Source organism: Euphorbia lathyris, chromosome 6 (assembly GCF_963576675.1).
Source record: "Euphorbia lathyris chromosome 6, ddEupLath1.1, whole genome shotgun sequence".
NCBI lineage: Eukaryota > Viridiplantae > Streptophyta > Magnoliopsida > Malpighiales > Euphorbiaceae > Euphorbia > Euphorbia lathyris.
Window position 1 is genome coordinate 37,434,456 of NC_088915.1, and position 27,245 is coordinate 37,461,700.

Genomic DNA, 27,245 nt, shown 5'->3' on the forward strand with positions numbered 1-27,245 from the left:
TTTCAAAAATTCTAGTGGGGGATTGTTGGGCTTGGCCCAATTATAATTTATGAAAAAGAGCCCATACCTTTGAGTTTTAAGATGGAAAGTATCCCACATTTCTTTCAAAGCACTTGGTGGAGATACTTATTAAGGAGGTCCTCACACACTTGGGGTGTGCCCCAAGGGGTACCCACTTTTGTGAAAGGGTGAGGACCTACCTCTTGGTTGACCACCACACGCGCGCGCCGCCGTCCGTCCGAATCGGGCCGGGTTGGGTTGGTGTGGTTTAATGTAAAATATATAAAAAAATTTATTGAAAAAACTAATAATATTTATTATGATTATTTTTTATTAATTTAGTATTTAATTTTTATTTAATTAAATATAGTCTGAATTAGTATTTTCTTAACGTTCATTTTCTTAACGTCTATTTTTCTGAACGTGTCTCTCTCAAACCCAGTCTCACCCACCTTCCCTGATTCTTTTCCCACCATCTTCTCCACTGAATCAGAGCTCAACAACTCTTTTTTTCCAGTATAAATAGGTGTGAGAGACTGGTTTACAAAGTGCATTAATTCATTCATTCATTTTTTCGAAACTGAGCAAACTGAGCTAATTACTGAGTGTAGTCAGAAATGAAATTGTACGGTTGCAATACAATTTCGTATTACAGAGGGCTGTTTTATCCTGGAGGCGACCGGAGTTCATACTGCTTGCAATTTTTCGGCAGTTCCGTGAACGTCTTAAAGAAAGCGACATTGTCCGTGACTCTGCCCATTTATTTTTGTTCGGTCTTTTCCTATTTTCTGAGTTCCAGTTCCAACAATACCTTTTGGGATTTATTTCACATTCTCTTCCATACTTAAAGATCCATTCTCTTTAATTTTTCCTTTTCACCAACTTTGTTTAGTGGGAAGTTTTCTTGTATGAACATTTAAAGTGTTTAGCCTTCTTTTAGTAAAGTTCTTGATTTTCAAAAATTGTCTTCTTTCTTTACGAGCTTGGTGTTTGCATGAAAAGTATGGAGTAGTCATCTTTAGAGTAGAACCAATTGTGAGCTAGTTGTTGTAAATATTTCTCCTTGAAATTTGAATATATACGAACTATTTGTAGTTATTTGATGAACTGCTTAATGTTTTATAAGTCTGATCAACATGTACCAAGTGAAGTAGACAACAAAGGAAGTTGGTCTATGAAACTGAACTATCACTAGGCATATGTTCCTAAGATTGGGAACACGATTGACCATGTGACAAGGGTTTCTTTTATACTTCATTATACTTAAAATGCTCTCTTTGCACTTAATGCATGAAAACTAATAGGTGACAAAGGAAGACAAAGGAAGTTAGTTAAAATGTTTTCATACAGTTCTTAGCAAAACAGGAACTGAGGTTTGATGATTCTAATGAGAGATACTATGTGCCTATGTTTTTAACCACGATTCAGTCACAAAGATTTTTGCTTTACACAACTTTTGTTGGTGTGCCCTAGTTCATAGGTATTGGTTCTGTAATATGTATTAGACATTTTGTATATTGTTAAATACATTGTATAAGTGTTTTATAAATAAAGGCAATAATTCATAATGTTTGTACGTTGTGTTATGAAATATGTAATCATGAAATTTCTGAGACTTGTTCTATTCGTGGGAACGAATAAAACTAAAGGTCTATGCATCCACTATCTGTGTAGTTGTAGAAAAACGTTCACTTGCATCGTTGTATTTGCATCGGCCATTTTTAACACGCGATGCAAATAACACATTTGCATCGGTCCTTTACTAGGGACTGATGCAATTGTCATTAGGTACAATATTTGCGTCGGCCACTTAGAAGGGACCGACGCAAATACATTTGTTATTTGCATATGCCCCTTCTTAAGGTACGATGCAAAAACCCATTTATCGTTTTGCATCGGCATCTTAACAGAGGTGGATGTAAATATTTAAGTTATTTGCATCTGCCCTTTCTTAAAGGCCGATGCAAAAAACCATCCATGTATTTGCACAGGTCCTCTTTATAGGATCGACACAAATACACTTATCATTTGCATCAACTTTTTTTAGGAGCTGATGCAAATGAAAAATTACCTTTTCAACCAAACAGAATTTGCGTACTGATCAGTCTAGTCTTCTTCTCCTCATCAAGCAAGAATCGTCAAAATTACCTTCTCCTCGTCAGAGAAAAAAAATCCCCAAATCCTAAATCTCTCTTCGTCTCCATCTCTATTCTCCTCCGCATCTTCATTCTTCGTTTCATCATCTCGCTTTAACGACATTTGATATTGGCGATGTTTCATCCGTTTTCCTCGTTTGATTACTCTAATCAAGGGTCAGATCTGGAGCGGTACCATTTGAAACAATGTTTGCTCTGTTTATGGTTTGGAATTTCGATCCTCTTTTGTTCGTGGCAAGCTATGTCAATTGAAAATTTAGGATATTTGTGATGCTGTTGAAAAGTAAAGGCAGACGGAAAATTATCCTTCTCTCTCTCTCCCTATGCGCTCTTCCTCTTTCTCAAAATCCCAGGGAAACACCACTCAAGCCTCGACGAAGTAAATCTATACCTCCTCTCTTATCCACGATCTGTTTTGTTTTTGTGCTCTTGATATCAATGGTTGTCACTACTTCTACATCCCCGGCCTCATTCCTGAGGGCTTCATTAAGGTTAGCGACTTTGATGTTTGATTTTATTTCTAGATTTGAATATATTTTGAATTTATCTCGTTCTATGCTTGCACTTCATATCTGGTTATGATTTGCTTGGTTTTCTGTTTAAATTATGGGAAATTAGAGTGCATTTGAAAGATTGATGCATTAATTTCTCGATTTATATGAATCTGAACAGATCTATAGTTGAATTTTTGATTTTGATTCACTTGATGTGCCTTAGTGTCTTACTAGTGTGGTGATACCATATTTATGAAGGCATTGGAAGTTGATTTGTATATTTGCATTGGTTTCCTATATGTTTTTCTATATATAGACATCAATTAAAGAACTAGTGTTTGGAATTTGCAGTAGCAGATGAAGAATATATGCAAACCCCAAGTGCAGCAATGATGAGAACAGGAACTCCTAGATTGAGCAATGATTGGTTATCTCCTACCAAATTCCATTATTGTTTTTCACTTCCTTTGCTTTCTGGCTATAATTTTCTATTAATTCTGAATTATTTCTCTCTTGTTTGCTGATTCCTCACCACTTAGAGTTGGAGTTGGAGTTGGAGTTAGAGTTGGAGTTGGATCCTGAAGTTAAGCCATTGAGGTTTGTCGTTCTCTATTGTGCTTTATAAAAGCTTGCTCCAAAATTCTCTTCATGGTATTTGGCTTTTGCATTGCTCAGTTGATTGATGATAAAGTTTACAACACGAATATCAAGGGAAATGGAATGGTGTCAAGACTCGCTTAACCACATCTGATCCCAATGCAAAGCACACAATTGAAGATAAAAAAAGAAATTATCATCACATATGTTGTTGACTTCTAGGAGAGTTGTTTTGCATATTACTTGTGCTAAACTTATTCGAATTTCATAACCCTCATGAAGCATAATGATTTATCTAGAGCATGGAGCTGGTGTTTAAGGGTGTGGGTAATCGATGTACTATAACCATGAGGCGTTATGTAGTGTAGTTGTGACAACTGAAAACCATAACACTGAATTTAGTTGGATGATTGTAGTGAGACATGATACCCTGGAAAAGGCTACATTTAGAATATGTAGTTACAAAATCATGCTTGGTGGCAATTATACTTTTCAATTGAATTTATAAAGCCCTTGTTTGAGGTGCAGTAAGATATTCAACAATGATTAGATGATGAGCCAATAGTTATCTACAAGCCTAGGTAGTATTCTATTTGAGCTTATTGTTGGGTTGTGTATTTGAGTGGATACCATAGTTGATAGTAGAGAGAAATTATAATGAGGAATGACGACACAGATCTAGTCCAAAACCAATATTTTTCTCATGCGTTTTCCTGTAACAATATTACTTCTATTTATAAAAGTGAAAGCCAGCAAAAGTATAGTGTTTTGTTTTTGTGAAAACTCTAATTTTTTTGTAAGCTGATATTGTTGTGAATTTTCCTCCAATTAAAGTAACAATAGCCTTTGTTTCCTGTGGTGAAGTGATGCTTGTAAATTATATAGCGGTTAATAGGACAAGTGTATCCTATCGCAGCAAGTAATATAGTGCTAAGCACAAGATCGAACCACAAAGACTATTTCTCATAACTAGTCGACTTAAGGTAGGAAACGTAATTGTTCGGAAGGTTGAATAAGTTTGTGGAGTGATTAAGCAGATAAATTTCTAAAATAAAAGATAAGAGCGTTTGACAAGGGAGGATTCGAATTAATGGATGAAACAATCTAAGATGGGGATTCCCTTAATTGGATTCCATGTGTGACTTACTGGGATTCAGGTCTATATCCTAATGATAGTTGACGGTAATCACCAAATTAACCACGTGAAGATGGCCAATATCATGTAGTATATTCACATGCATTCGGTTGACGGCTTGATTAGGCATATAACCTAGGTCATGCAAAGCATTAGGTTCTGTGGTGATTAAGGCTAAAGCCGTAGCCCAGCCACTAGACCGCACTCCTAGTGGTCTCTAGCGAGGTCAGACTATGCTAGTTCGGATTAGATAGTTCCTTGGTCAGGTGTCTACCTATCTACAATCCTATATTTATCATATTCTAGGCATTAGGTTCCACAATACCAGGCTAGTTGATCATCATTGAATCTCATTCTAGCTATGATCCTATTCCTGATAAATCTAGGACATTAAGCATGCATAATATAATCAATTGGAAACAATTCCATAAACCTAAATCCCTAATCATATATGGTCACGCAATTAATTTCATCCCCATCCCGTATTGGATGAGGATTAGTTCATAATTAAACCAACCAAATAATTAAAGCAAAGATTATCATCATGAATCATCATTAATTTAAACAAGTAAAAAGTAAGAGACAGATTAAGAAATTAGAAGTCTAAAACCCGGTTTTGTCTGATTCTGATTACAAATGGGGAGAGAACTCTCCTCTACCAATCTTCAAGAAGCTAAACCAATTACAATGGAAGAAAATAAAATGATAAAAACTGATATAAGGAAAAAGAAAGAGGGAGAAGGAGAAGGAAGAAAAGGAAAAAGGGAAAAAGAAGGAGGAACCCTAACAAAGAAGATGTAATCTTCTATTTATAGTGCTAGCTTTGTTAGGGGTATTTTAGGCATTTTCCAGGCCAAAATTCGTGCCCTGGAGGTAAGGAGACGCTGGGAAATTACTTCCCAGCGTCTCATCTCGTCGAGACAAGAAGTGTCTCGACGAGACGAAAGGGTGTCTCGATGAGACACTAGGCGTCTCGTCGATACACCACGCGATGGTTCCCTTTGGGAACCATCGACCCGCCTCGTCTCGTCGAGACAGGCTATGTCTCGACGAGACGAGGGCAGCTTTTTCGGAAGTTGTCTGTTTAGGTCCCTGGAATTCTGGAATACCCGCTAATGGTCCTTGACGAATCCAAAAAGTGCTCCGGAGGTCCTTTATAGTCCGAAAGTGTCCCAATTGGCTCGGGTCTGACTCGGAATTTCTTAAATAGTCCTGAAAATCCCTGAAAATATAGAAATTGCCGTAAATAACGGAAATTGCTAATTTTAACTAAAAGATAACAAAACGATATTGAAATTGAATAGAAACAAAGCGAAAACGATCTAAAATGATCCTAAAAACACTATATAAATGGGAGCTATCATGAAGCTCTTAGCCTGTTGGTTGAGAGCTTACCTATAACCCTAGAGGTCATAGGTTCGAATCACATGGGGTAGGGTGAGTTGAAGGTTTTCCTTTATCGTTAATGTAATCTTCCTTTGGTTTCTATTTTCTTCTTGCATTTAATATCTAGCTTATAATTGCTTATGAATTCTAAATTCAAGGGGAGCTCAACAAGCCAAGTGACACCTAAAATGGTATCAATTTCAGTGATCTCTTCTATCTATGAAGTCTTGCCAAATGAATGGGATGCATGTTGTCTGGATTCTACAGGCCCTCAAAAGATGAATCCATTCCTTTCCCGTGGTTTTCTTTCAAGCTTAGAGGAATCAGGTTGTACCGTGAAGGTAATGATTGTTTACTCCATTCCATACTATGTATTTGACACCTAGCCTTTTTTAACATTGGGTTGGATCATGGCACTGGACTGGATTATTTTAACACTTCAAAACATCATTTATAAAGGAACAATCATCTCTAGATGTTCATTCTATCACTGATATTAAAGTTTGTAAATAATGCAAGGGCGTTTGAAAATTGTACTAATGTCCAAATGGTAATCGCCCCTTATTCCTATGTTTATGATAACATTTTGTGTACCCATTTTGCTTTGTTTATTTTATTTGGTTGCTGGGAAATTTTAGGAATAGAAAGTGGAAAATCAACATTTTTTTCATGAGTATAGTTCAACATGAGCATAGGCATTATAGTTAAGGACATAGTAATCTATATTTTCTCCAGTACACCTATCATGTGGCCTCTTGCTTTGTATTCTCCTTACAGAAATGTCTGATGCTTCTATCTTTTATTACTTTGCCCTTACGAAATCTACCAGTTATCTTCTTCCTTTCTATAACTTGAATATGCTTAATCTTTAGTATGGTTTTTTTCTTTTGAACTATGTCAACTTGTTAAGTTTATAGTGGTTGTTGCTTCCTCCTTTTTATGAGTGACACATTTTATTCTTTATGGTATTGTATATTTTAGCAATTCAAATGCATGCTACATGAGCTGTGAATTAGAATCTAATTGCATTATCATATTTGCCACTTCTACATCATTATATCTTATTCTCCATGTATTTTAGTTTTTTTTATTAGATTTTCACACCATTTGGACATTGCCTTTGTAATTTTTGACATTGTAATATTATATTGGTTGTTGCTGTTAGAGTTCTAATAATTTGAACTTTTAATTGTCATTTTTACATTGTGCTTTAGGCTGTATTTGGTATCATATAGAGCTTCATTCAATCCAAATTGTTTTATTATTTTTTTAATGAAAAACGCATTATTTGCATCGGCCCTTTAAAAAGCGCGATTCAAATGACTCTTTTTCTGACAGAATATCCATCGAAAAAAGAGGCATTTGCGTCGGCCCTTTAAAGGGCCGATGCAAATGCAGCATCAATTGCATCGGCCCTTTTAAAGGGCCGACGCAAATGAGACTGCATTTGCATCAGCTCCTTTAAAGGGTCGACGCAAATGCTTCAACCATTTGCATCGGCCAATGGGTGATGCAAATACATTTGCATCGAGGGCTTTTGCATCGGTCAATGGCCGATGCAAATAGCCGTACACGGCTGATGCAAATAGCCTTTTTTCCACTAATAGAAGCACCACTACAACACTTGTAAAGTCAGATATGGATACATGTATGCATCGATGTAGTTCAATGCGGGACTGTACCGATCCGTTCTAGCCACAATCATTAAGCAAAAATACATTCTAAGAAATGATACTAAAATCTAGAGGTGAAAAATTCGTGTTTCGTGTCAAAATCGTGTTATCTCATATTTATGTTCCATATGGTTTTATATGTTATAAATGCTAAAAAAAATGATTTTCGTGTCAATCGTGTCGTGTCAGTCAGGTTGGCTCTGTAATCGTGTTTTCGTGTCAGAAATTGCCACCTCTACTAAAATCTATAAAGTAAACATTCATAGAAGCAATAAAGACGAAGAAGTGAAAAGTTTATATATATATAAATAAATTTCATTACAGGCATAAGGAAATTAATAAGGGCTCGGGAATTCCCTTGGAAGGGGAGTTTTAGGAACATCTTCATTATCTTTAGGAGTGAGGACTCTCACCCAGAAGTGAAAGTCTACTTTGGGATACTTCTCCCGAAGAGTACGAAGGAACCAAACCTTGAATTTCAGGGAACAACTAAGTCCCAGAGCCTTGGCATCCTTTATAACTTTGTCCATTTGTTCGTTCAGATTGGAGATTGTTTGCGCAAAGAGGGCTATGTTTAAAAACTTATCTTCTGGGATAGATTCTAGCTTAGCACGAATAGCAGAAATTCAAGGCTATTGCACTTTCATATCGATGGAGAATTGGGTAATGGCATCTTGATTCAACAAATCTTTCTCTCTCAAATAATCACGATTCGCTTGCAACAGTTGTAAAGTTTGCAGTTGCTTCCGAATGGTCTCTTCCCGACGACCAACCAGTTCGTTCAGATCCAAAGCTTCGTAGCTTTCTGAAGAGCAACTTTTTCATTCTTTTGGGTAGTTAGATTTTCAGCTTTCTCTTTCTCAAGTTCATTTCGGGCTTCAGCCAATTCATGTTTCAAGGACTTCAGAGAGTTAGCATGTTGGGTGTTCAATAAGATCTGCTTCTGAAGCTCTCCATTCTATTCATTATACTTCTCAGCTAAAAGCCCATATTGCTCTACCTAAGGTGGTAACTGCTTGATCATGAAAAGAAAAATATGATGATTAAGGTTCAAATTCCTAAAAGAATAAAAAAGGGGAAAATGTATGCTTATATTAGTCTTTCGTTCTAAAACTTCTCGGTAAGCCGAATACATGCTCAACTGCTCAAATTATTCGGCATCATTGGGCATCACAGCAAGTCATGAAATATACTCAACAATGCCAGGAATCTTGAGGGAGATCTCTCCGAATAACTTACGCGATAACTGCAAAGGTCAAAGATAGTTAAAACAGGAAAAGCCAGTTTCTATTTCAAAAAATAAGTAATAAATTTTTACCTCAGGGTGGTGATGCTGATGAAATTTCTCCAAGGTCTCCAAGCCAACTGATTCGGTTACTTGATAGACTGTTCTAGGATTAACACAGGGAGGAAGTTGGTTTTGGCCATCAGCTTGTGTTTAGTTATTTCCTCCTCACTGATTTTTCATCTTTTGGCATCTAGTTCTTCGGGGTTTATCGTAATACCCCCACTTGAGCATTTGGTGGTGAAGGGACAATTTGAAGGCAGAGGAATGGCTATCTGTTTCAATCGGCTGGTTTGCTCTAGCTCTCTCTCTCTGCAGCCTTCTCAAAGGGAACCAACCTTTCGATATCAGACGCATCAAAGTCTAATGATAAAAGGTTGCTTTCTTCTGCAACTTACTTCTTTATGGAGGAGGCGCCTTCAGTTCTTTGGGGGACATTTTCAGGAGTTTTCCCAATAGTTCTGTTCGGGGAAAGTATCGAAGCGGGCATCTCAAATGAGGAAGTTAAGTCATATTCTTGAACTTCAATGTTGTCTTCGGCTTCTGGAAATGCTGGTGTTGCTCCGAAGGCATCTAGTGAAGGGGGTGTGTCCACATGTACTCTATTGTCGGTGGTAGGAGTTAGGAAAGGCTTCTTCAGTCATTTCCCCTCGAGGAGTGGGAATTGGGGATGGGATAGGTTCTGGTGGAGGAGAAGATATGCTAGCAACATTTTGTGCTTGGGCAGGTGGTGTTCTAGACGTCTCAGTTCCGTCAAGTTCCAGAGGAAGATTTTCTGAATTCGGTTGTTGGTTCTGTAGGGAAGCTTCGTGCTCCATTTCCATTTCTCCCAGTCGAGCTATGATAACATCATGAATAGACTGTTGGGGTTTAGTGTCCTATAGACAATTGTTCTAGGATATAAACTAAATATGAATGAAGTGTTCTTTATATCATTTGTTTTAATAAGATATGGTTTCGTAACTATATAAAGGCAACCCCTTTTAAAGAACTAAATAAGTCTAACAAAAGGAAATCCCTAAGTTTGTTTAAAGTGATTATAAAGTGTTCATACAAGCATGAAGTGAGACGAAACTTTATAATAAACTAATAAACTTAAAACCACCCCAAGTCAAGTAATATGTTTAGGATTGACATATCATTGTTGATACTTGCATATAACAATGTCTTCTGTCAAGACAGAAAGCTGATCTCACAAGCTTCAGATATACAGATAATCTGGACAGTTGCATGGATCCAATGAAAGGGAGTTCATTAGGATTGGGGACCCGACTTGAGATAACAGGATGGGTAGATTCATCCTTGTCACCTGTTCATCTCATTGGTATTAATAGGTATAAGTAATCCTCGGACTCAAAGGAATGTTAATTGGTGATTCTGGATTATGGAATGTGATGCTTTGATCCTGTTGTAACACGATCCATAACAGAGATGACTCTGGGGTGTGAACGGCAGACGTTGGGTATCACAGGAAGTAATTGCAGGATAATTATACATTGGATTGAGCATTTGTCACTCCCGATAAATGGGAGATACGTCCAAGGATCGCTTGTGGAAGACTTGACTCTAAATCCTTGCAAGGTGATAGCTTAAGACTTGAAATACAGATTTCACTTAACCTATCTAATTGGAGTTGACTCAGCCTGTACAAGTAAAACGAACGTCTCGTTATATGTGACTTGACATTATCCATAGTCATAAGATTCAGTTCAAGGATGTAGTTGATAAAGGATCGAATTATACTTTAACTAATACGGAAAGGTCAACGACAGAATCAACCTGTCTTCTTATAGCTCTGGTGGAATGTTTCGGATTTGCTAATCACATTTCGCGTACTCATTCCGTTATGCAAAGATTAAATATAAGAAAATTAATTTAATAGTTGCATACGGCTAGAAGCAATAAGAACCTAATGGGTCACACATAAGACTTGGAGCCCAAAAGAGAAACCTATGTTAATTAATTGATGGAAGCCCAACTGAGTCCACTAAGGCTCAGTAGATAGGGGTGGGGCGATTTTTATGTATGATAAATACATAAATATTTAATTTGATTTTAACAATTCTAATTAGATTATAATTGTGAATTAAATTAATTAAAGGATAAATAAGTTAGGAGTTTTAATGAGATTAAATTGCTCCTATTATTATCCTATAAGGTTATTATTATTATCTTTATATTTAAGATATAATTGTAAATAATAAATAAGAATTATATTCCGAATTAAATTCTTATTCAGTAACCTAATTCTATCTAACTAAGGTTTAGATACAAGAGAACATAAATACACATACTCAACCCGGGAGAGAGAATTTCGACCCACACTAGAGGACGAGATTATCCACTGCTTCCTTCCGTTCAATTGATTTTCATCTCTTTCTCTTATTTCTTGATCTTGTGTTGATTTATTAGAGACAATCTATTCTTGATTGTTTTATACGGTTGATATCTAACTTGATTTTGGATTGTGTTTTTGTCTTGTGCTCGGGAACTCGAAGTAAGGGTTGTGGGCACTTCGATTACAACAGTAGATAGAACATCGAAAGGTATGTCCTTCTATCCCTCTTTATATGAAATAACGATTAACTGATCTTGGGTTAATGGAAAAAGGTTAAAATTTTATATTTCCGCTGCCAAACATTTGCCTATTTTCCTTCATAGACATGGTCAAATTACCTGCAAAATAAAAAAAGAAGGTAAATCAAACTCAAAAAGTAAAAATCACCTTCGGCTTCGGTAAATCTCTCAGTTCCTGGATAGACGATATTGTGGGTTCGGTAGTAGAAGCAGGTTTGTCCACCAGTTTAAAGAACATGAATGATGTGCGACACATAATGGTATAGTGTGGTAGTTGTTATGTTAAGTGCTTTTAACTCTACTAGACGCTACTACGTAGGGGCAAGTGTACCCCGTCGTATCAAGTAATAATCCGGTTAAGACCGGGTATCGAATCCGTGGGATTTATAACCACAAGTATTAAACTACTCGGTTCTATTTGTTATCTAAGCTGTGAATACTTTAGGCTGGTTTGGGTGACAACTACAAACAACTCCTAAACTATGATGAAACAGATTTATATAATCAAAACTCTAAAGACATGATACGGGTGGCGATAAGTTATAAATATAATAAACAATGATTCTGAACATATACGATTGATAATTTACTCTTGCAAAGATGACTACGTGTAGACTGACCAACCCGTGAAGTACTTAGACTACGTGGTGAAGGGAAATAGGCAAACGTTTGGCAGCGGAAATATAAATTTTTTTTAACCTTTTTCTATTAACCCAAGATCCGTTAATCGTTATTTCATATAAAGAGGGATAGAAGGAAATACCTTTTGATGTTCTATCTACCGTTGCAATCGAAGTGCCTACAACTCTTACTTCGAGTTCCCGAGCACAAGACAAAAACACAATTCAAAACCAAGTTAGAATTCAACCGTATGAAATCAATCAAGAATAGATTGCCTCTAATTAATCAACACAAGATCAAGGAATAGAGAAAGAGATTAATAATCAATTGAAACGGAAGGATGCGGTGAACGATCTCGTCCTCAACAAGGGGGTCGAAAATTCTTCTCTTCGGTAGACTAGGGCTTGGCCAAAATTTACATATAAGGGGGTATATATACTCTCTTGTATCTAAACCCTAGTTAGATAGAATTAGGTTACTGAATAAGAATTTAATTCGGAATATAATTCTTATTTATTATCTATAATTATATCTAAATATAAAGATAATAATAATAACCTTTTAGGATAATAATAGGAACAATTTAATCTCATTAAACCTCCTAACTTATTTATCCTTTAATTAATTTAATTCACAATCATAATCTAATTAGAATTGTTAAAAATCAAATTAATTATTTATGTATTTACTATACATAAAATCGCCCCCCTATTTACTGGGCCTTAGTGGACTCAGTTGGGCTTCCATCAATTAATTAACATCTGTTTCTCTTTTGGGCTCCAAGTCTTATGTGTGACCTTCTTATTGCTTCTAGCCGTATGCAACCATTAAAATTAATTTTCTCAGAATTACATTTAATCTTTGCATAACGGAATGAGTACGCGAAATATGATTAGCAAATCCGAAACATTCCCCCAGAGCTATAAGAAGACATGTTGATTCTGTCGTTGACCTTTCCGTATTAGTTAAAGTATAATTCGATCCTTTATCAACTACATCCTTGAACTGAATCTTATGACTGTGGATAATGTCAAGTCACATATAGCGAGACGTTCGTTTTACTTGTACAGGCCGAGTTAATTCCAATTAGATAGGTTAAGTGAAATCTGTATTTCAAGTCTTAAGCTATCACCTTGCAAGGATTTAGAGTCAAGTCTTCCACAAGCGATCCTTGGACGTATCTCCCATTTATCGGGAGTGACAAATGCTCAATCCAATGTATAACTATCCTGCAATTACTTCCTGTGATACCCAACGTCTGCCGTTCACACCCCAGAGTCATCTCTGTTATGGATCGTGTTACAACAGGATCAAAGCATCACATTCCATAATCCAGAATCACTAGTTAACATTCCTTTGAGTTTGAGGATTACTTATACCTATTAATACCAATGAGATGAATAGGTGACAAGGATAAATCTACCCATCCTGTTATCTCAAGTCGGGTCCCCAATCCTAATGAACTCCCTTTCATTGGATCCATGTAACTGTCCAGATATCTGCGTATCTGAAGCTTGTAAGATCAGATCTCTGTCTCGACAGAAGACATTGTTACATTCAAGTCTCAACAGTGATATGTCAATCCTATTTCTAAACATATTACTTGACTTGGGGTGGTTTTAAGTTTATTAGTTTATTATAAAGTTTCGTCTCACTTCATACTTGTATGAACACTTTATAATCACTTTAAACAAACTTAGGGATTTCCTTTTATTAGACTTATTTAGTTCTTAAAAGAGGTTATATAGTTTATGAAACCATATTTATTTAAAACAAATGATGTAAAGAACACTTCATTTACATTAAGTTTATATCCTAGAACAATTGTCTATAGGACACTAAACCCCAACATGTGGTTCCTCCTAAAGGCGTGTCTAATGCGAAGGATCAGAAACTAGGGCCCGTAAGTTCCGTGGCTTGTCAATTCCTACGGTTTCCGGTGTGTCAATTCCGGTAAGGCAGCACCTATATGGTTCCCAAAAGGTATCGGAAATCATGTCCCCCTACACAATAATCAATTATGAATATCAAAACAAGTAGTAAATATCAACACGTATAGAGAAACGAAAATTGCAAATCATATATTATAAATATGGAACGCGTAAATGCAAAATACAACCAAGCCTAGTACATAGGAAGAGTGCAAGCTAATTAGCAAGTAGAAAGGGAAGAATCGGCCCTTGGAACTAGCTAACCGGACTCGAGGCCATCTTGTAAGTCTTGGAAGTGGAACTCTCGAGCTTGGTGGAAGAGGGTGGAACGGAACTTCGACGGAGTGACGGAATAAGTGAACAAGCTCTCAAGGTGGTAGAGTTTTGTTACATAAAATCTGAATGAATGAAATGAGTGATAATCACTCTTATTTATACACATCAAGTTCGGGGGTAAAATCATAAATACACAAGTTACAAATAAGAATTCACATTGTAAATGCAGGTTTCACATGGCACGCCCCGCGTGTCTGGCAATTACCCATCCCGTTGATGATTTCTCTTACGCATGGACTGAATTTAGAGGAGTTGACTCATCCACGCTCCGCGTAGACTAGGGTAAGCCCCACGTGGGTGAGTCTCTGGAACTCCGGATTGAAGCATTTCTCTTGTACGCCCCGCGTACATCTGGGGACACCCCGCGTGGTTGGTGTTGACCTTGTGGGAACGTGCAGGTTGACTGCCGTGACTTAGTGGGAATTGCACAGTTGCGTGGCACGCCCCACGTGGAGTATTCTACGCCCCGTGTGCTTTGAATCATTAATCCTTTATTTGTTCGTTCTAACCCGTACCTGCAAAATACGACTTACTTGCACCGAATTAGCTTGCTGTTTTATTTTTCTAAAATTAATCAAAAGTAAAGGAAATTAAGTATAAGTTTTATTTTTATTTCATTTTTTATTTTGAAAACACACTTATTTTTGTAAGTAAACTTAATTATTAGCTCAAAATTAAACCGTAAATCACGCTAAAAGATAGGGACAAAACGTCCCTATCAACCTCCTCGGACTTTAAAGTTTTACTTGTCCTCAAGTAAAGAAAGTCGAAAGACAAGGGATTGAGACAATTAAGAGACAAACCTCTGGTTGGTTTAACCAAGTGCGTGATTCCAAAATCAAGGTTTTACGAAAAGTTTTCGATGAGTACTTACGCAAGCGAATGAGTGACCAAAACTTATTCGAAACCTCCATGATCAAACTTAATAGGCAATATTAACGGGGATTGATTATCTTTTGAGAACTTAATTGTACCTCACCAAGGTATTTCACTCTTATCGCTCAATTTTTGGTGGGTTGGTGTTTGTACGCTCTTCTTTGTACTTACTCAAAGTCATCCCGAGTTTGCATGTTCATCCGAGTTTTTCCACCTATATTATGGTCAGGCAATATTAAAAAGGAACCCGGAGGGGGGTTGTAATCTAGGTGGGCTTTTTAGTGGTGAGTGGTTAATATTAGGAACTCGAGTCCAAATATCGATTTTAGTGATTGCATCGTCTTTTTATCATTTTGTCCTAGCAAGCACGAAAGATAGATTTTGAAATTGCTCGAGTGAAGCTTAAGAATGCCTATTTTGCTCTCTATTTTTGCTTTATTTATTTTTCCTTTCTTTTTATCCGAGAGTGGCACAAAAATGATTTCAAAGATTACTTGTGCTTTCTTGCTAGAGACTTAGCTTGTTTCAGGTCTTTTTGATGCATTTGATTTTAGTATTCGAACAAGAGGAAAAAGGGTTATGTGTTAAAAGGGTGTTAGCAAAGAAGTTGGTTAATAGGCTCGAGGGGGCTTCCTGGGGGTTTATGAAAACGAAGAAAAGTAATTAAGAAAGAATTAGCCTAAGTGGGTTCGTTTTATCATCTATTGCCCTTTTTACCAAAACAAGTGTACTTGACCCGGTATTTAATGTAAACTCTATGAATTGAGTGAAGCAAAAGCCCTCAAAATATTGTGAAGAAAAAATAGAGTTCTCGTACGAACTCTTTTAGGTTCAAAAATACCTCACATTAATTTCGGGTTTAATTGTTTATTTTCAAGTTCTTGTAAAATTTTCAAAAATTCCGTTAACTCGTGGGTTAGGACTCGTTGCTTTTGTAAGGTGCAAATCTCGACTATGCATAAACTCCCTAGCTTCGAAACCAAGACTTAAACTTCTTAATTAGACCGATCCTTTGTATTTAAACGTCTTTTAACTTTTAAGAACAAACAACGAAACTTTTAATTTATTTCCGAGGGAGGTGGTGTATCAGAAGAATTTTTTGAACTAATAATTTAGTTTAATTATTTTTGTTTTATTGCTTTTTATTTTTCTTTGATTTTTAATATATAACCATTTTTAAGTGACGCCACGCGGGACTAAGAGCATTTTCAATGAATTATACTACTAACCACTCAATAGTCATGACAAATCATCAATGTGGGACCAATTTAATAAACTTTGATTTTAGTAGACTATCCCCTCCAATGGATTATACTAAAACCATTCAATCATGTAGAACCTATTAATTAATTTAATAATATATAGGGTTAATTACAAGTAGATGCCTTGTGGTTATACGGATTTGCAGATGGTATATGCGATATTTTTCTTTACAAAAGCAACCATGTGGTTATAAAATTTTGCATTTCTTTACTTTATCAAATTTGTTTGATAATGATCTCAAAATGAAAATTTTCAACAATTAAAGTTGTTTAGTATCATATTTATTATGAAACCATATTTTTAATTTTTCAAAATCATCATTTTTGAGTTTTTTTTCTCTCTAAATATTAACTTTCTCATTCATAAAAAAACAACACCTAAATGACCTCAAACCTAAAAAGTTGAAGAATTAAAGTTGGTTAAAATATCATTTAACTATTGAAAAATTTCATTTCGAGGTTATTATCGGCCAAATTATGACAAAATGAATCCAAATACAAAATTTTGCAAATCATAGGGTTGCATTTGCAAAATTATATAAATCACAAGGTTGCGTTTGTAAAAAAAAATAAATACCACAAGTACCCATCTGCAAATCGATGAAATCATAGACCATCTATATATATTTAACCCTAATATATATTATAAGTTTTTAATAAAAATTAGAAAAATATATTATTAAACTTTGCCAAGGCAAATTGCCTTTGAGTCCCTCATATCGCTTGATACATTTATTAAACTCTCTTCAGTGTTCATTTTTATTTTGGGGTTAACGAGCTTTTCATTAACCACCCATTGGAGATGTTTTAAGAGACTTTTGAAGATACTCTAAGGGTCCGTTTGGTATGCCGTAATGCAATGTAATGTAATCAAGGTCGTAATGTAATCAAAGTTGTAATGGAATGGAATGGAAATTCTATTACCATGTTTGGTTGGCAATTATGATGTAATGTAATAACCATTACAATACTTATATTTTCCTAATTAAATGTAATCATAAAATTTTATTTCTATAATTAAAATCGACGAAAAACAAGAAAAGCGTGAAAAGCACGAAAAATGTGAAAAATTGAATCGAAATCAAATACAAAATTAGATTAATCGAAATCAATAAATTAGTATATAGTTTTCGCTTTTTCTTGTTTTTTTTACATTTTTCTCGTTTCTTTTAATTTCCATTTTCAAAAATTTTCACCGTTTTTTAATTTCCATTTTGCAACATTTTTCACCGTTTTTCTATTTTTTCTTTTTTCCGGTTTTTCATTTTTCGCATTTTTTCGGTTTTTCGCATTTTTTTTCATTTTTCTCGTTTTCAATTTTCATGTTTTTCTACTTTTTGAGACGTGAGTAGGGGTGTGCATCGGTTCGGTTTAAACCGCATACCGAACCGAGTGAATTCGGTTTTTCAATTCGGTTTTTTTAACAATTCAGTTCGGCATCGATTTTAATTTTTAAGTGTATTTCGGTATTCGGTTCGGTTTGACAGAAAATGTAAAAAAAACCGAACCGCACCGAATTACACATATTTTACATATATATATATATATATATTATACAAGTTTAGTTTTTTTATTATTGTTGAGATAATAATCCAATATAGATATATTTTGGAAATATTTCAATTTTTGTTGTTGAGATAAATTTAATGAGAAAATATAGTGATTTTTATTTGTTATTTGTTATTTGTTATTTTTAACTTAATTCGGTTTGTTCGGTTTAAACCGAACTGAACCGCATATTTCGGTTCAGTTTTAATTCGGTTTTACCTATTATCCGGTTCGGTGTCGGTTTGAATTATTTTGATCATTTCGGTATTCGGTTTTTTTGATTCGGTTCGGTTCGGTTTTGTACCGATGCACACCCCTAGATGTGAGATTTAAGAAATGAGAGGTTAAATGACAATGTAATGAGAATTCTAGTCATTTTTCTATGTAATGGGGATTACAAGATTTCTTCAACAAAATTTCTCATTCCATTACAATGAAATTGTAATATGCAACCAAACATGGTAATGAGCCTTCAATGTAATGGCCATTCCATTACGAAAGTCATTACGTCTTACCAAACGGCACCTAAGTATTTTTTTTAAATACTCTTAGTGATTTGAAAATGAAGCTTTTAGAGTTGTATTTTGCCATAAATTTCCTTTTTTTAAATAACTTAATAAAAGAGTTTTTTTTTTTTTTTTGAGATACTATATGGTTCAAATTCATTTTTTTTAATATAAAATGCCACAAATTGATTGTAGTAATTTACCAAAAAAAAAAAAAAACTGCATTTGAAGTGGGTTGTATATAGTATAAATGGGCCCTTAGTGGTTAGTGCGTAATGCGTATATATATCCTTGAAATGGTAACAATCAAAAGCAAAGGCTCAGTGATTTCAAAAGAACAACAATCGGGCATGGCGGGAGATCAATTTGGCAAGCATACATTTTCCCGCGAAAATCAGATCTCATATTTGTTCTCTCACATGTTCTTATTTTGCAGCCATCAAAACCCGCTTCCTGCTATTTGCTTCCCCTTACCATCTGAATTCAATCGCAATCCCAAACATAACTTATTCCTCAGTATGCCTTCAATCGTTGGTCGTAACACGTCCCCCTTCAAGGAGACAGTCGCAGTCAAATCTGAGAAGGCCAACGATTTCGCCCTATCAAAATCTGAAGCTACAACTCCTCAGAAGCGGAAGTTGCGATCTTTTGTTGCGGCATTGCAGGATGGCCCAATGGCTTCCCTAGTGAAGAGGACATCGCCTCGCCGAGCCTTCAATTCTAGCCCAAATCGTCCTGAAATTGTGAGTTTTTCCTTTCGATTTCATAGTTTCATTCTTGTTTAATGCTTGAACTGTATAACCGATCGCACTGGTTTATCTAGAAAATTATAACTTAGAGAATCCATTTCAATTGGCGAAACTAGACAGACATGCTTATAATATGTGGCATTTGAATGTAATGTAGTTTGTGACTTGGAATCAATGAAATTGATTTGTGGCTGGGGTTGTGTTTGAGAGAGGGATGCAGGGGCGGAACCAGGGGGGGTTGGCCGGGGCTCCAGCCCCGGCCGGCCGCCCAAGAATTGAGAAATTTTTTTTTTTTAGTAACGGTGTCTCGTAATATTTTGGAGAGAATTATATTGACTCTATGTAGTATTATATCAATGTTTAAAGGTGGATTAGATGGTTAACAATCCTTGCTTTTATTTGAGAGGTCCTGTGTTCGAGCTCCTGGTTCCGCCACTGGAGGGATGTGATTCTTTATGGTTGAGAATTCATTACTTCGCTATGATACAAGCACTGATGTTTGTCAATTTGCATTTATTTTTCCAGGAAAGTGAAAAGGATTCTAGCGTAGAAGCAGAGAAAACAAGCACATCTCCGGTGAAGATTTCGAGTGATATTTTAATTAATAAACCAAATTGGAGTCCTAGAGGCAAGCTTGATTCCTGGTTTTAGTTTAATTGGATTTCATGTTTTGGGATCCTAAATTGTCAATTATTTGCAGATGCGGGGCAAATCAGTGCAGTCAAAGAGGCATTGCATGTATCAACTGCACAAGCTATAGTTGTATGCCGTGAAGATGAACAAAAAAGAATTTTTGAATTCTGCAAAGCTTGTATAGAAGAAGAAAAGGCTGGAAGCTTGTATGTGTGTGGATGCCCTGGGACTGGAAAGTCGCTGTCAATGGAGAAAGTGAAACAGAATTTGATTGATTGGGTCAAACAGGTTGGCTAAATTAGTTTCATGTGATGCACTAGGTTCATAGTTGTTTATTGTATCTTCCTAAAAATTGATGTTCTTTGTTATCAGGAAGGACTTAATGCTCCAGATGTATTGAGTATAAATTGTACTTCTCTGATAAACACTTCTGAAATATTTAACAAGGTGCAGATATGGATCATTCATTTTCATCAAGTGTTAATTCCAAATACACTTACTAGCTGATCAGCTGATTTTTCTTGCAGATAATTGGTAAAAGCCTCCTAAGAAAGAGAACCAATATGCCTATATCACCTCTTCAATATCTTCAGAACTTTTATTCTCAACAATCATCACCAGATTCAAAAATGAAGTAAGAAGCCTGGTCCTTCTCCTTTAGTCATTTGTGAGGCCTGGGTGCAGGGAAAATTGAATATGGCTAATATGTGTGGAAGATCTGTTGTAATTTGATGTTTAGTTTTCTTGGTGTCTAGTTGATTACTTCATACGAATCCTAAATTGGAATTTTAATTTCCTCTTCACAGGCTAATAATAGCAGACGAGTTGGATTACTTGATTACTAAAGACCGAGCTGTCCTTCATGATCTTTTCATGCTTACAACATTTCCATCTTCTCGGTGTATATTGATAGGTACTATTTGTCAGAATGTTCATTAAGATGCTTTTACTCCTTCCATTGAAGTTCTTAACCATGTGTATGAACAAATTAAGATATGCTAATATACTCCCATACAGGTATTGCGAATGCCATAGATCTTGCAGATCGTTTTCTTCCAAGACTTCAATCACTGAATTGTGAGTTGATCACTTGCTAGAATTTGCAGTTTCAGCAATGCTCGTCATTTATTCTACTCATATCTCAGTTATTGAGGATTCTGTGTAACTGAGAACTAGTACTTATTTTTGCTTCATCCACTTTTGATAGGCAAACCAATGGTCATAACTTTTAGAGCCTATTCTAAGGATCAAATCCTCAGAATACTTCACGAGAGGCTATTGGTAATTTCTATACTCGCCTTTTTCTGTATCTTATTGCTTGAAATTGTTGAAGGAACTTCCAAATAGAAAAAGGGACAAATTATTGCCAGCTTATGCTCATTTAACATGGAAATATGCATGACAGTATTGTGCAAAACCTTGATGAATAGGATCCTGTATTATTTTGATTTGACCTGACAGCATACGAGTAACTGTAGTAATTACTTAACATGAATTCTTTTGAATGTAACTCCAGCAAATCTGTAATTATCTTCTACTTAACAAGACACTCAATATTTAAAATGCATATGCTTAACGAACACGATGTCAAAGAATTTAAACTATACACCTTGTGGAAAACTAGATACTTGCTACTATATTTTATAGGAAAGCTTGGAACTGTAATGATTGAAACACATCAGACAGATCTGTCTGTATTCAGAATAAATTCACACTTTTTAGGTGTAGTATATTGCTTGGGTTTGAGAGTTCAGAAACCCTATCTGTACTACATCTTTTTAAGAATGAAGCTGGATAGGTCTAGATATGTGTTCTTGATTTACTCTACATGTATTACTGTGTGTGAGGAATTCAATATATTTTAGTATCAACTGGTTAATAGTTATATGAAAGGATATAATTTGAAATTCAAGAAAAAAAAACATTTTCCATATTTAGTGACTTGAATTATCTGTTAATCGTATCACTAGGCACTTCCGTGGACCATTTTTCACCCACTAGCATTGGAGCTCTGTGCCAGAGTAAGTCATGGTTATTTTATTTTTTTTCATTTTTAATGGACCTATTGCCAGTAGATACTGACTAGTTGACACTAAATAGAAAGTTGCAGCTGCTTCAGGAGATATGCGGAAAGCTTTATGTGTTTGCAGGTCAGTGCTACTATTATTACTTTCTTGAACACTTGTTCTCAGTAATTTTTGTTGTAACCTGATAAATAAACTGGTTTGCACAATCTCTAAATGATGATGATTGTAACCATGATCTATTAGGCCTTTGGAAGGTGACAGAACAACTGATGTTCTTGGCTTTATGTTTTAGGAGTGCAATTGAGATTCTAGAGGCAGAACTGAATGAATCCGAATCCAACATGAATTTTGATGCTGTGGAGAAAGAGCTGTGCTCTCAACAAACAGCTCCAGCTCGTCAATCCCTCGAAGAGCAACAATATAAAATGGTATGTGTTTGTTATCAACATATTATCATGATTCATCTTTTTCTTTTATTGTTGTACTTGTGACAAACATGTCAGTATATCCTTCTCACTACCTAGCAACTTCCATGGTATAAACATATCTCTAGGTCAATAATCCAAATCGAAAGAGATTAGCTGGTGTTGAAGTTTCATAAATAGCTTCAACACTTGTTAATTTCCATAACTTTAAATGGATAAGGTTGTTTTTCCTTTCTCTGCTCCATTTCTTCTTGCCTAAGCACAGTTAACCTTCCCGAGGTGAACCACATCATAAAGTATTTTGAGTTAATGAGGTGACTCAAATATAAGAGTGTCTTATTACCATTATACCTTGTTCCGTAGGTCAATTAGTGGCAATAAATAGAGGTAACCAAATTGAGGTAAAAGCAGATTAATTTTTGTCGAGAGGGACTAACTTAAACTTTGCAGGAAGTTACCGTGTTCCAAGCTCAAGAAAACCAGTTTGATAACCGTGGAACTCGGTCGCTACTAAAAGGACCAGTGTGCTCACTCTGAAGCAAGCTTAAGGCGCCCTTTTGACAAGATAACACATAGGGAGTTGATTTGTTTACCTCAAATTTACTATCTCTATTTGTAAGCCGTAGAAGTAGATTCTACATAGAAATTGGCTTTGTACCTTTCTTGAAATAGGATTGTTGTCTCCTTGTTTATCTAGAATAGGTTGGTATCAACTTGCAAACGGATCCTATATAGGATTCTACTTTGAATATACACAAGTTTCCAGCGTTATCATTAAGTTCTTCTGTACAACTTCATATCTATTTTTGGAAAAGTTCTTAGCATTTTCTCTTTACTTACAGTCTCTGAAAATGCTGAATATGTTGCAGGTGAGAATTGATCACATGGCTTCTGCCTTGTCAAAAGCTTACAGATCACCTGTAGTGGACATCATTCAATCTCTTCCTCAGCATCAACAAGTAAGTTTCTATAATAGTATCAACTAGTAATTCTACTAGAAACCCGAAAGACAATCCCCTAACCCCTCACTCCTTTAAGAGTTCGTTTTCATGTTTGACTCTCCGGAATCCAGTATTTTATTTGTATATGGTACTGCAGATAATACTATGTGCAGCTGTGAAGTTTTTTCGAGGAGGAAAGAAGGATACTACTGTAGGAGAGGTGTGCTCTCTATTTCTGCATAGTGAAATGAATTACAATAACTTGGGTTATTTTCTAAATGTTAGTTGCTCTTGTATGTGGATGCAGCTGAATAAACAGTATATAAACATATGCAAATCAACAATGATACCTCCGGCTGGGATTTTGGAAGTTTTGAGCATGTGTAGAGTCCTAAATGACCAGGTAAATAAGGCTGCCTTCTTATGTTTAACAGTTTGGGTGCAAAAGTCTTCCTCTATCAGAAAATACTAAATGGCATAATTTTAATTGCAGGGGCTTCTGAAACTCGGTCAATCTCGTGATGATAAAATGAGACGACTGACACTAAATGTCGATGCAGCAGACGTCAATTTTGCATTGCAGGTATATATAGTAGTACATTGAAAATAATGTACCATTGTAGTTATATTATTTTCCTTAGTTTTGTTTTTTACTCTAATTATTACTTGGTTGAATGTTGAATCATATCAGGGGTTCCGTTTCTTTCGGAATTGTCTGCTGTAATTCTATTATACATACATACATACAATTTTCTCCAGTTTTCTGGCAATTCCAGGTAAGCTTATCCGCAACATTGTTACATACAGAAATTTTTGTAACATGTATTTGTGTCTTCAATCTGTCTCTCAATTCATGTATTTGTCTTGAATCTGTCACTCAATTTATTATCATGATTGAACTTTTTATCTTTCAGTTGTACCTTCGTTTTCGAGCAGCGCCTGGACAAGTTTGAAGAAACATATTTATTCTTGCATTGCATCAGGTTACTGATCAATAAATAGAAGATTAAGCAAAATCAGAGATGGTGGCAAATGGCAAATACCATTCCATAAACACCTTAAGAATCAGCACCAAACAAACATCAAATCCACAAGATAATTTAAACACATACTTCGTTGCTGTTGAAGGAGAGAAAATTTTCCAATTTCTTTTAGCTCATCTCAGCAGAAACTATCTCAGTTGGAGTATGGCTATCTGTATTCCAATTATCGAATTTGTAAAGTAAATTCTTGATGAGGGCATCAAGTGATCTAATATGTGAAAACGGGTAGTAGGAAGAAGTCGGGTCAAAGAGACGACACATCAAAAGGAGGTGATGGCAGTCTGCATGGAAAACAAACTACACACGTCGTGTAGCTATTCGCACACATTGTGTGGATTTTCAAGTTGTCAATGCCAAAACTTGTTGTTTCAAAAATTAATCTCACACATAGTGACAGTGTGGCCCATACATGACTTTTAAAAATGTATTTTACTATTGTTTATTTACAAATTTGTCACTTTTCTTTTTTTTTATCTTTATTCAATTGTAACCCTTTAATTTAGAGTATGATAGTTTATTATCAAGAACTTTCTTGTATTTTCTTTTATTAGGGTTTAGGGTATTTAAACTCCATTTTACTAAATTGTAAGAATCACTTTATGAATCAATACAATTTGTTTTAGAGATTTTTAGGATTTATCAAATAATTTCTAATCTGACAACTACCTTGACATGGCACCTTTTAACTTTGGTTTTACTGTTTTGTAAAGTAGTATTTTATTTTATTTAAAAGAAAAGAGTTATTTTATTTCAAAATTGTTTTTGTCCTTAGAAAATTTGTTAGAGTATTTTTAAGAGACTCTTAGTGCACTCTTTAAAAATAATATAAATAATTAACTCTTAGTGATTTAGAAGTGATTAAGATATATTATCTCCAACAATATTCATTGTATTCACTCATTATTTATTATTTTATAATTAAAATTATTAATGTTTGTTATATTTACTAATAGTGAAAGTAGATACACTCTTTAATAATAAATTATTAATAAAAAATGAAGTTAGGAAACACTAAGACATGAAGAGAGCCTCTCTATTAATAGAGGGGATGAAGAGACTTTTAGTGATTTGAGGAGTTTGTGAGAGATTAGTGCAGACGGAGAGTATCTTTAATGTAAACAACTTTAAAAGTTATTAATTTTATGGTTGCTTTGTTTTTTATAAAGTAATTTATTTTATTTTTTTTCCACCACTGGATGATAATTTTGTTATTTTTCAGCATTAGGTTAATTTTCTATCTCATCATTCAATGGTGAAAAAAACAAAGTAATTGTTATTTTGTAAAAAACAAAGTAACCATAGCTTGCATCTAAAAATTAACACATCATCTAAAAATATAATATTTTTTTTTATCTCATCTAAATCACTTTTGACAATTTTTTAAACAAAATACTTCAATACTAAGCAATTCCAAAAGTTGTCACTCTATTCCTATGAATCGTTGTTTTATGCATAATTTGTTTTAATCATAAATATTGTGATAAAATTGCACTACTAATAAACAACTAAATCATTTTCTATATTAAAAAAAGAAGTAAAGTTGCTAAAAAGTAACAACATTGACATAAAAAAACTAAGCAACCATTTTTATTTCAATAGAAGATACTTTTCCAAGCATCCTCCATTCACTATGTCATTTTCCCTTTCACATGACACAATATACATGACAAGGATTTGTTTTCGTGTCGTCTGATTATTTTTCGTGACAATATATTAAAATTCTGTCATCTTAAAGCGTAAGTTTAAATCAACTCAATTTCGTTGTGGCCTTCCGATGATACAAGTCTGTTATCTATAAAAAACGCACGTTTAAGTCAAAATTTACTTAATCATTAGATGACAGTCGTTATAAATAACTGTCATTGTTTGCGGAAAACAAAAAAAAGCGGCAATGAAATTTTCACTTACGCGGCCAACGAAAACTTAGCGCGCTCAATGTGTTTGACTGAAATTTCAGCTCATATATAAACCCCTCTCTCATTCCAAATCCCTAACTAGGTTTCACGCAGCTCGTCTTCATCTCTCCCACCCCCTCTCCTTCGCTATCTCCGGCCGGTTGCTTTCTCACTGGGTCGAAACAAGGTAATGGTAAGCCATAATTACTTCGTTCATGGATGTATTAGAGTTTCATTGTTCCTTACAATTCCTTTTCCTCATCCGATTTACTCATGTGTATGTTGATTTCAGCAGTTGGAAACGATATATATTATATCGTTGAAAAGGTTAGATCTCTAGTCTTTATCTTTTTTAACCTAGGGCAATATATACTTCGTTATGCTGACATAGGTAAATATTGCTCGTTTTATTTGCAGGGATAGTACGTAAGAGTGCTGAAGTATATGGGACGGCTGATGGAAGAGATGGTTTCATGCCTACAATATATGGGAAGATTTTTTTAACTTGTTGAGTACATATATTGTTATGTTGGTTGCATGTATGATGTGGTTGTATGCCTTAGTCATACATGAGTATGTGATAAAGGATTGTGTATAGGAATTGCCATGTACTAAATTCGTTTGTATATACAATAGTCAGACATAAGTATGTGATAAACTATGGTTGTGTATGTGTATTGCTATGAAGCTTATGGTTGATGTTCTGTTTAGGGAGCTAGAACTCACTATGAGTATGTTTATGAACATGCTTAGTGCTACTTGTATATGACTTGAGTACAGTGAAGCATAGCTATATGGCCATCTAAATCTACATCACTATGTATCGTGTCACTTAGCTTGGTATGCTTATGGAAAAGCATTCAACATGGTGTTGATTATGTGTATTGCTATGAAGCTTATGGTTGATGTTTTGTTTAAGGAGTTATAGAACTGACCCTGAGTATGCGTGTGAACATGCTTAGTGCTACTTGTATATAACTTAATCAGTGAAGTATGGTGATATAGCCAACTGTTGCTATCTGTGTCACTTGAATATACATATACATCATGTTTTGTGTCAATTGAGTATTGTGATTGGCATAGTCATATGGTCAACTAAATCTCCATACTATGTATCGTGTCAATTGGCTTGGTATGCTTAGAAAAGCA

General features: G+C 35.1%; 1 protein-coding gene and 1 long non-coding RNA gene across 4 annotated transcripts; both read left to right on the top strand.

Annotated features, from left to right (window-relative positions):
* The first annotated feature begins 1,895 nt into the window (after positions 1-1,895).
* Positions 1,896-4,022, top strand: LOC136233630 (uncharacterized). 2 transcript variants are annotated; one of them, XR_010690924.1, is made up of 3 exons: positions 1,915-2,647; positions 3,002-3,077; positions 3,190-4,022. It is a non-coding gene; the product is annotated as an uncharacterized lncRNA (long non-coding RNA). The 2 variants fall into 2 exon arrangements; XR_010690923.1 differs by having other exon boundaries at positions 1,896-2,647; positions 3,002-3,774.
* Positions 4,023-18,712: 14,690 nt separating this feature from the next.
* Positions 18,713-24,780, top strand: LOC136232005 (cell division control protein 6 homolog B-like). 2 transcript variants are annotated; one of them, XM_066021036.1, is made up of 17 exons: positions 18,713-19,126; positions 19,658-19,760; positions 19,833-20,053; positions 20,138-20,212; positions 20,293-20,399; positions 20,572-20,678; positions 20,783-20,842; positions 20,973-21,046; positions 21,736-21,786; positions 21,866-21,915; positions 22,085-22,220; positions 23,087-23,176; positions 23,316-23,378; positions 23,466-23,561; positions 23,652-23,741; positions 23,850-23,934; positions 24,073-24,780. In XM_066021036.1, the coding sequence occupies exons 1-16, from the start codon at positions 18,734-18,736 to the stop codon at positions 23,880-23,882; spliced, it is 1,749 nt and encodes a 582-aa protein (XP_065877108.1). In that variant the 5' UTR covers positions 18,713-18,733; the 3' UTR covers positions 23,883-23,934; positions 24,073-24,780. The 2 variants fall into 2 exon arrangements, with proteins under 2 accessions (XP_065877108.1, XP_065877109.1); XM_066021037.1 differs by having other exon boundaries at positions 24,142-24,780.
* Positions 24,781-27,245: the final 2,465 nt, after the last annotated feature.

Excerpts from the sequence above, each read along its gene's own strand:
- LOC136232005 (XM_066021036.1), top strand. The coding sequence starts at position 18,734 with ATGGCGGGAGATCAATTTGGCAAGCATACATTTTCCCGCGAAAATCAG. Across the intron at positions 20,213-20,292 it reads CTTCTGAAATATTTAACAAG|ATAATTGGTAAAAGCCTCCT; the intron begins GTGCAGATATGG and ends TTTTTCTTGCAG. Across the intron at positions 20,679-20,782 it reads TTCTCGGTGTATATTGATAG|GTATTGCGAATGCCATAGAT; the intron begins GTACTATTTGTC and ends ACTCCCATACAG.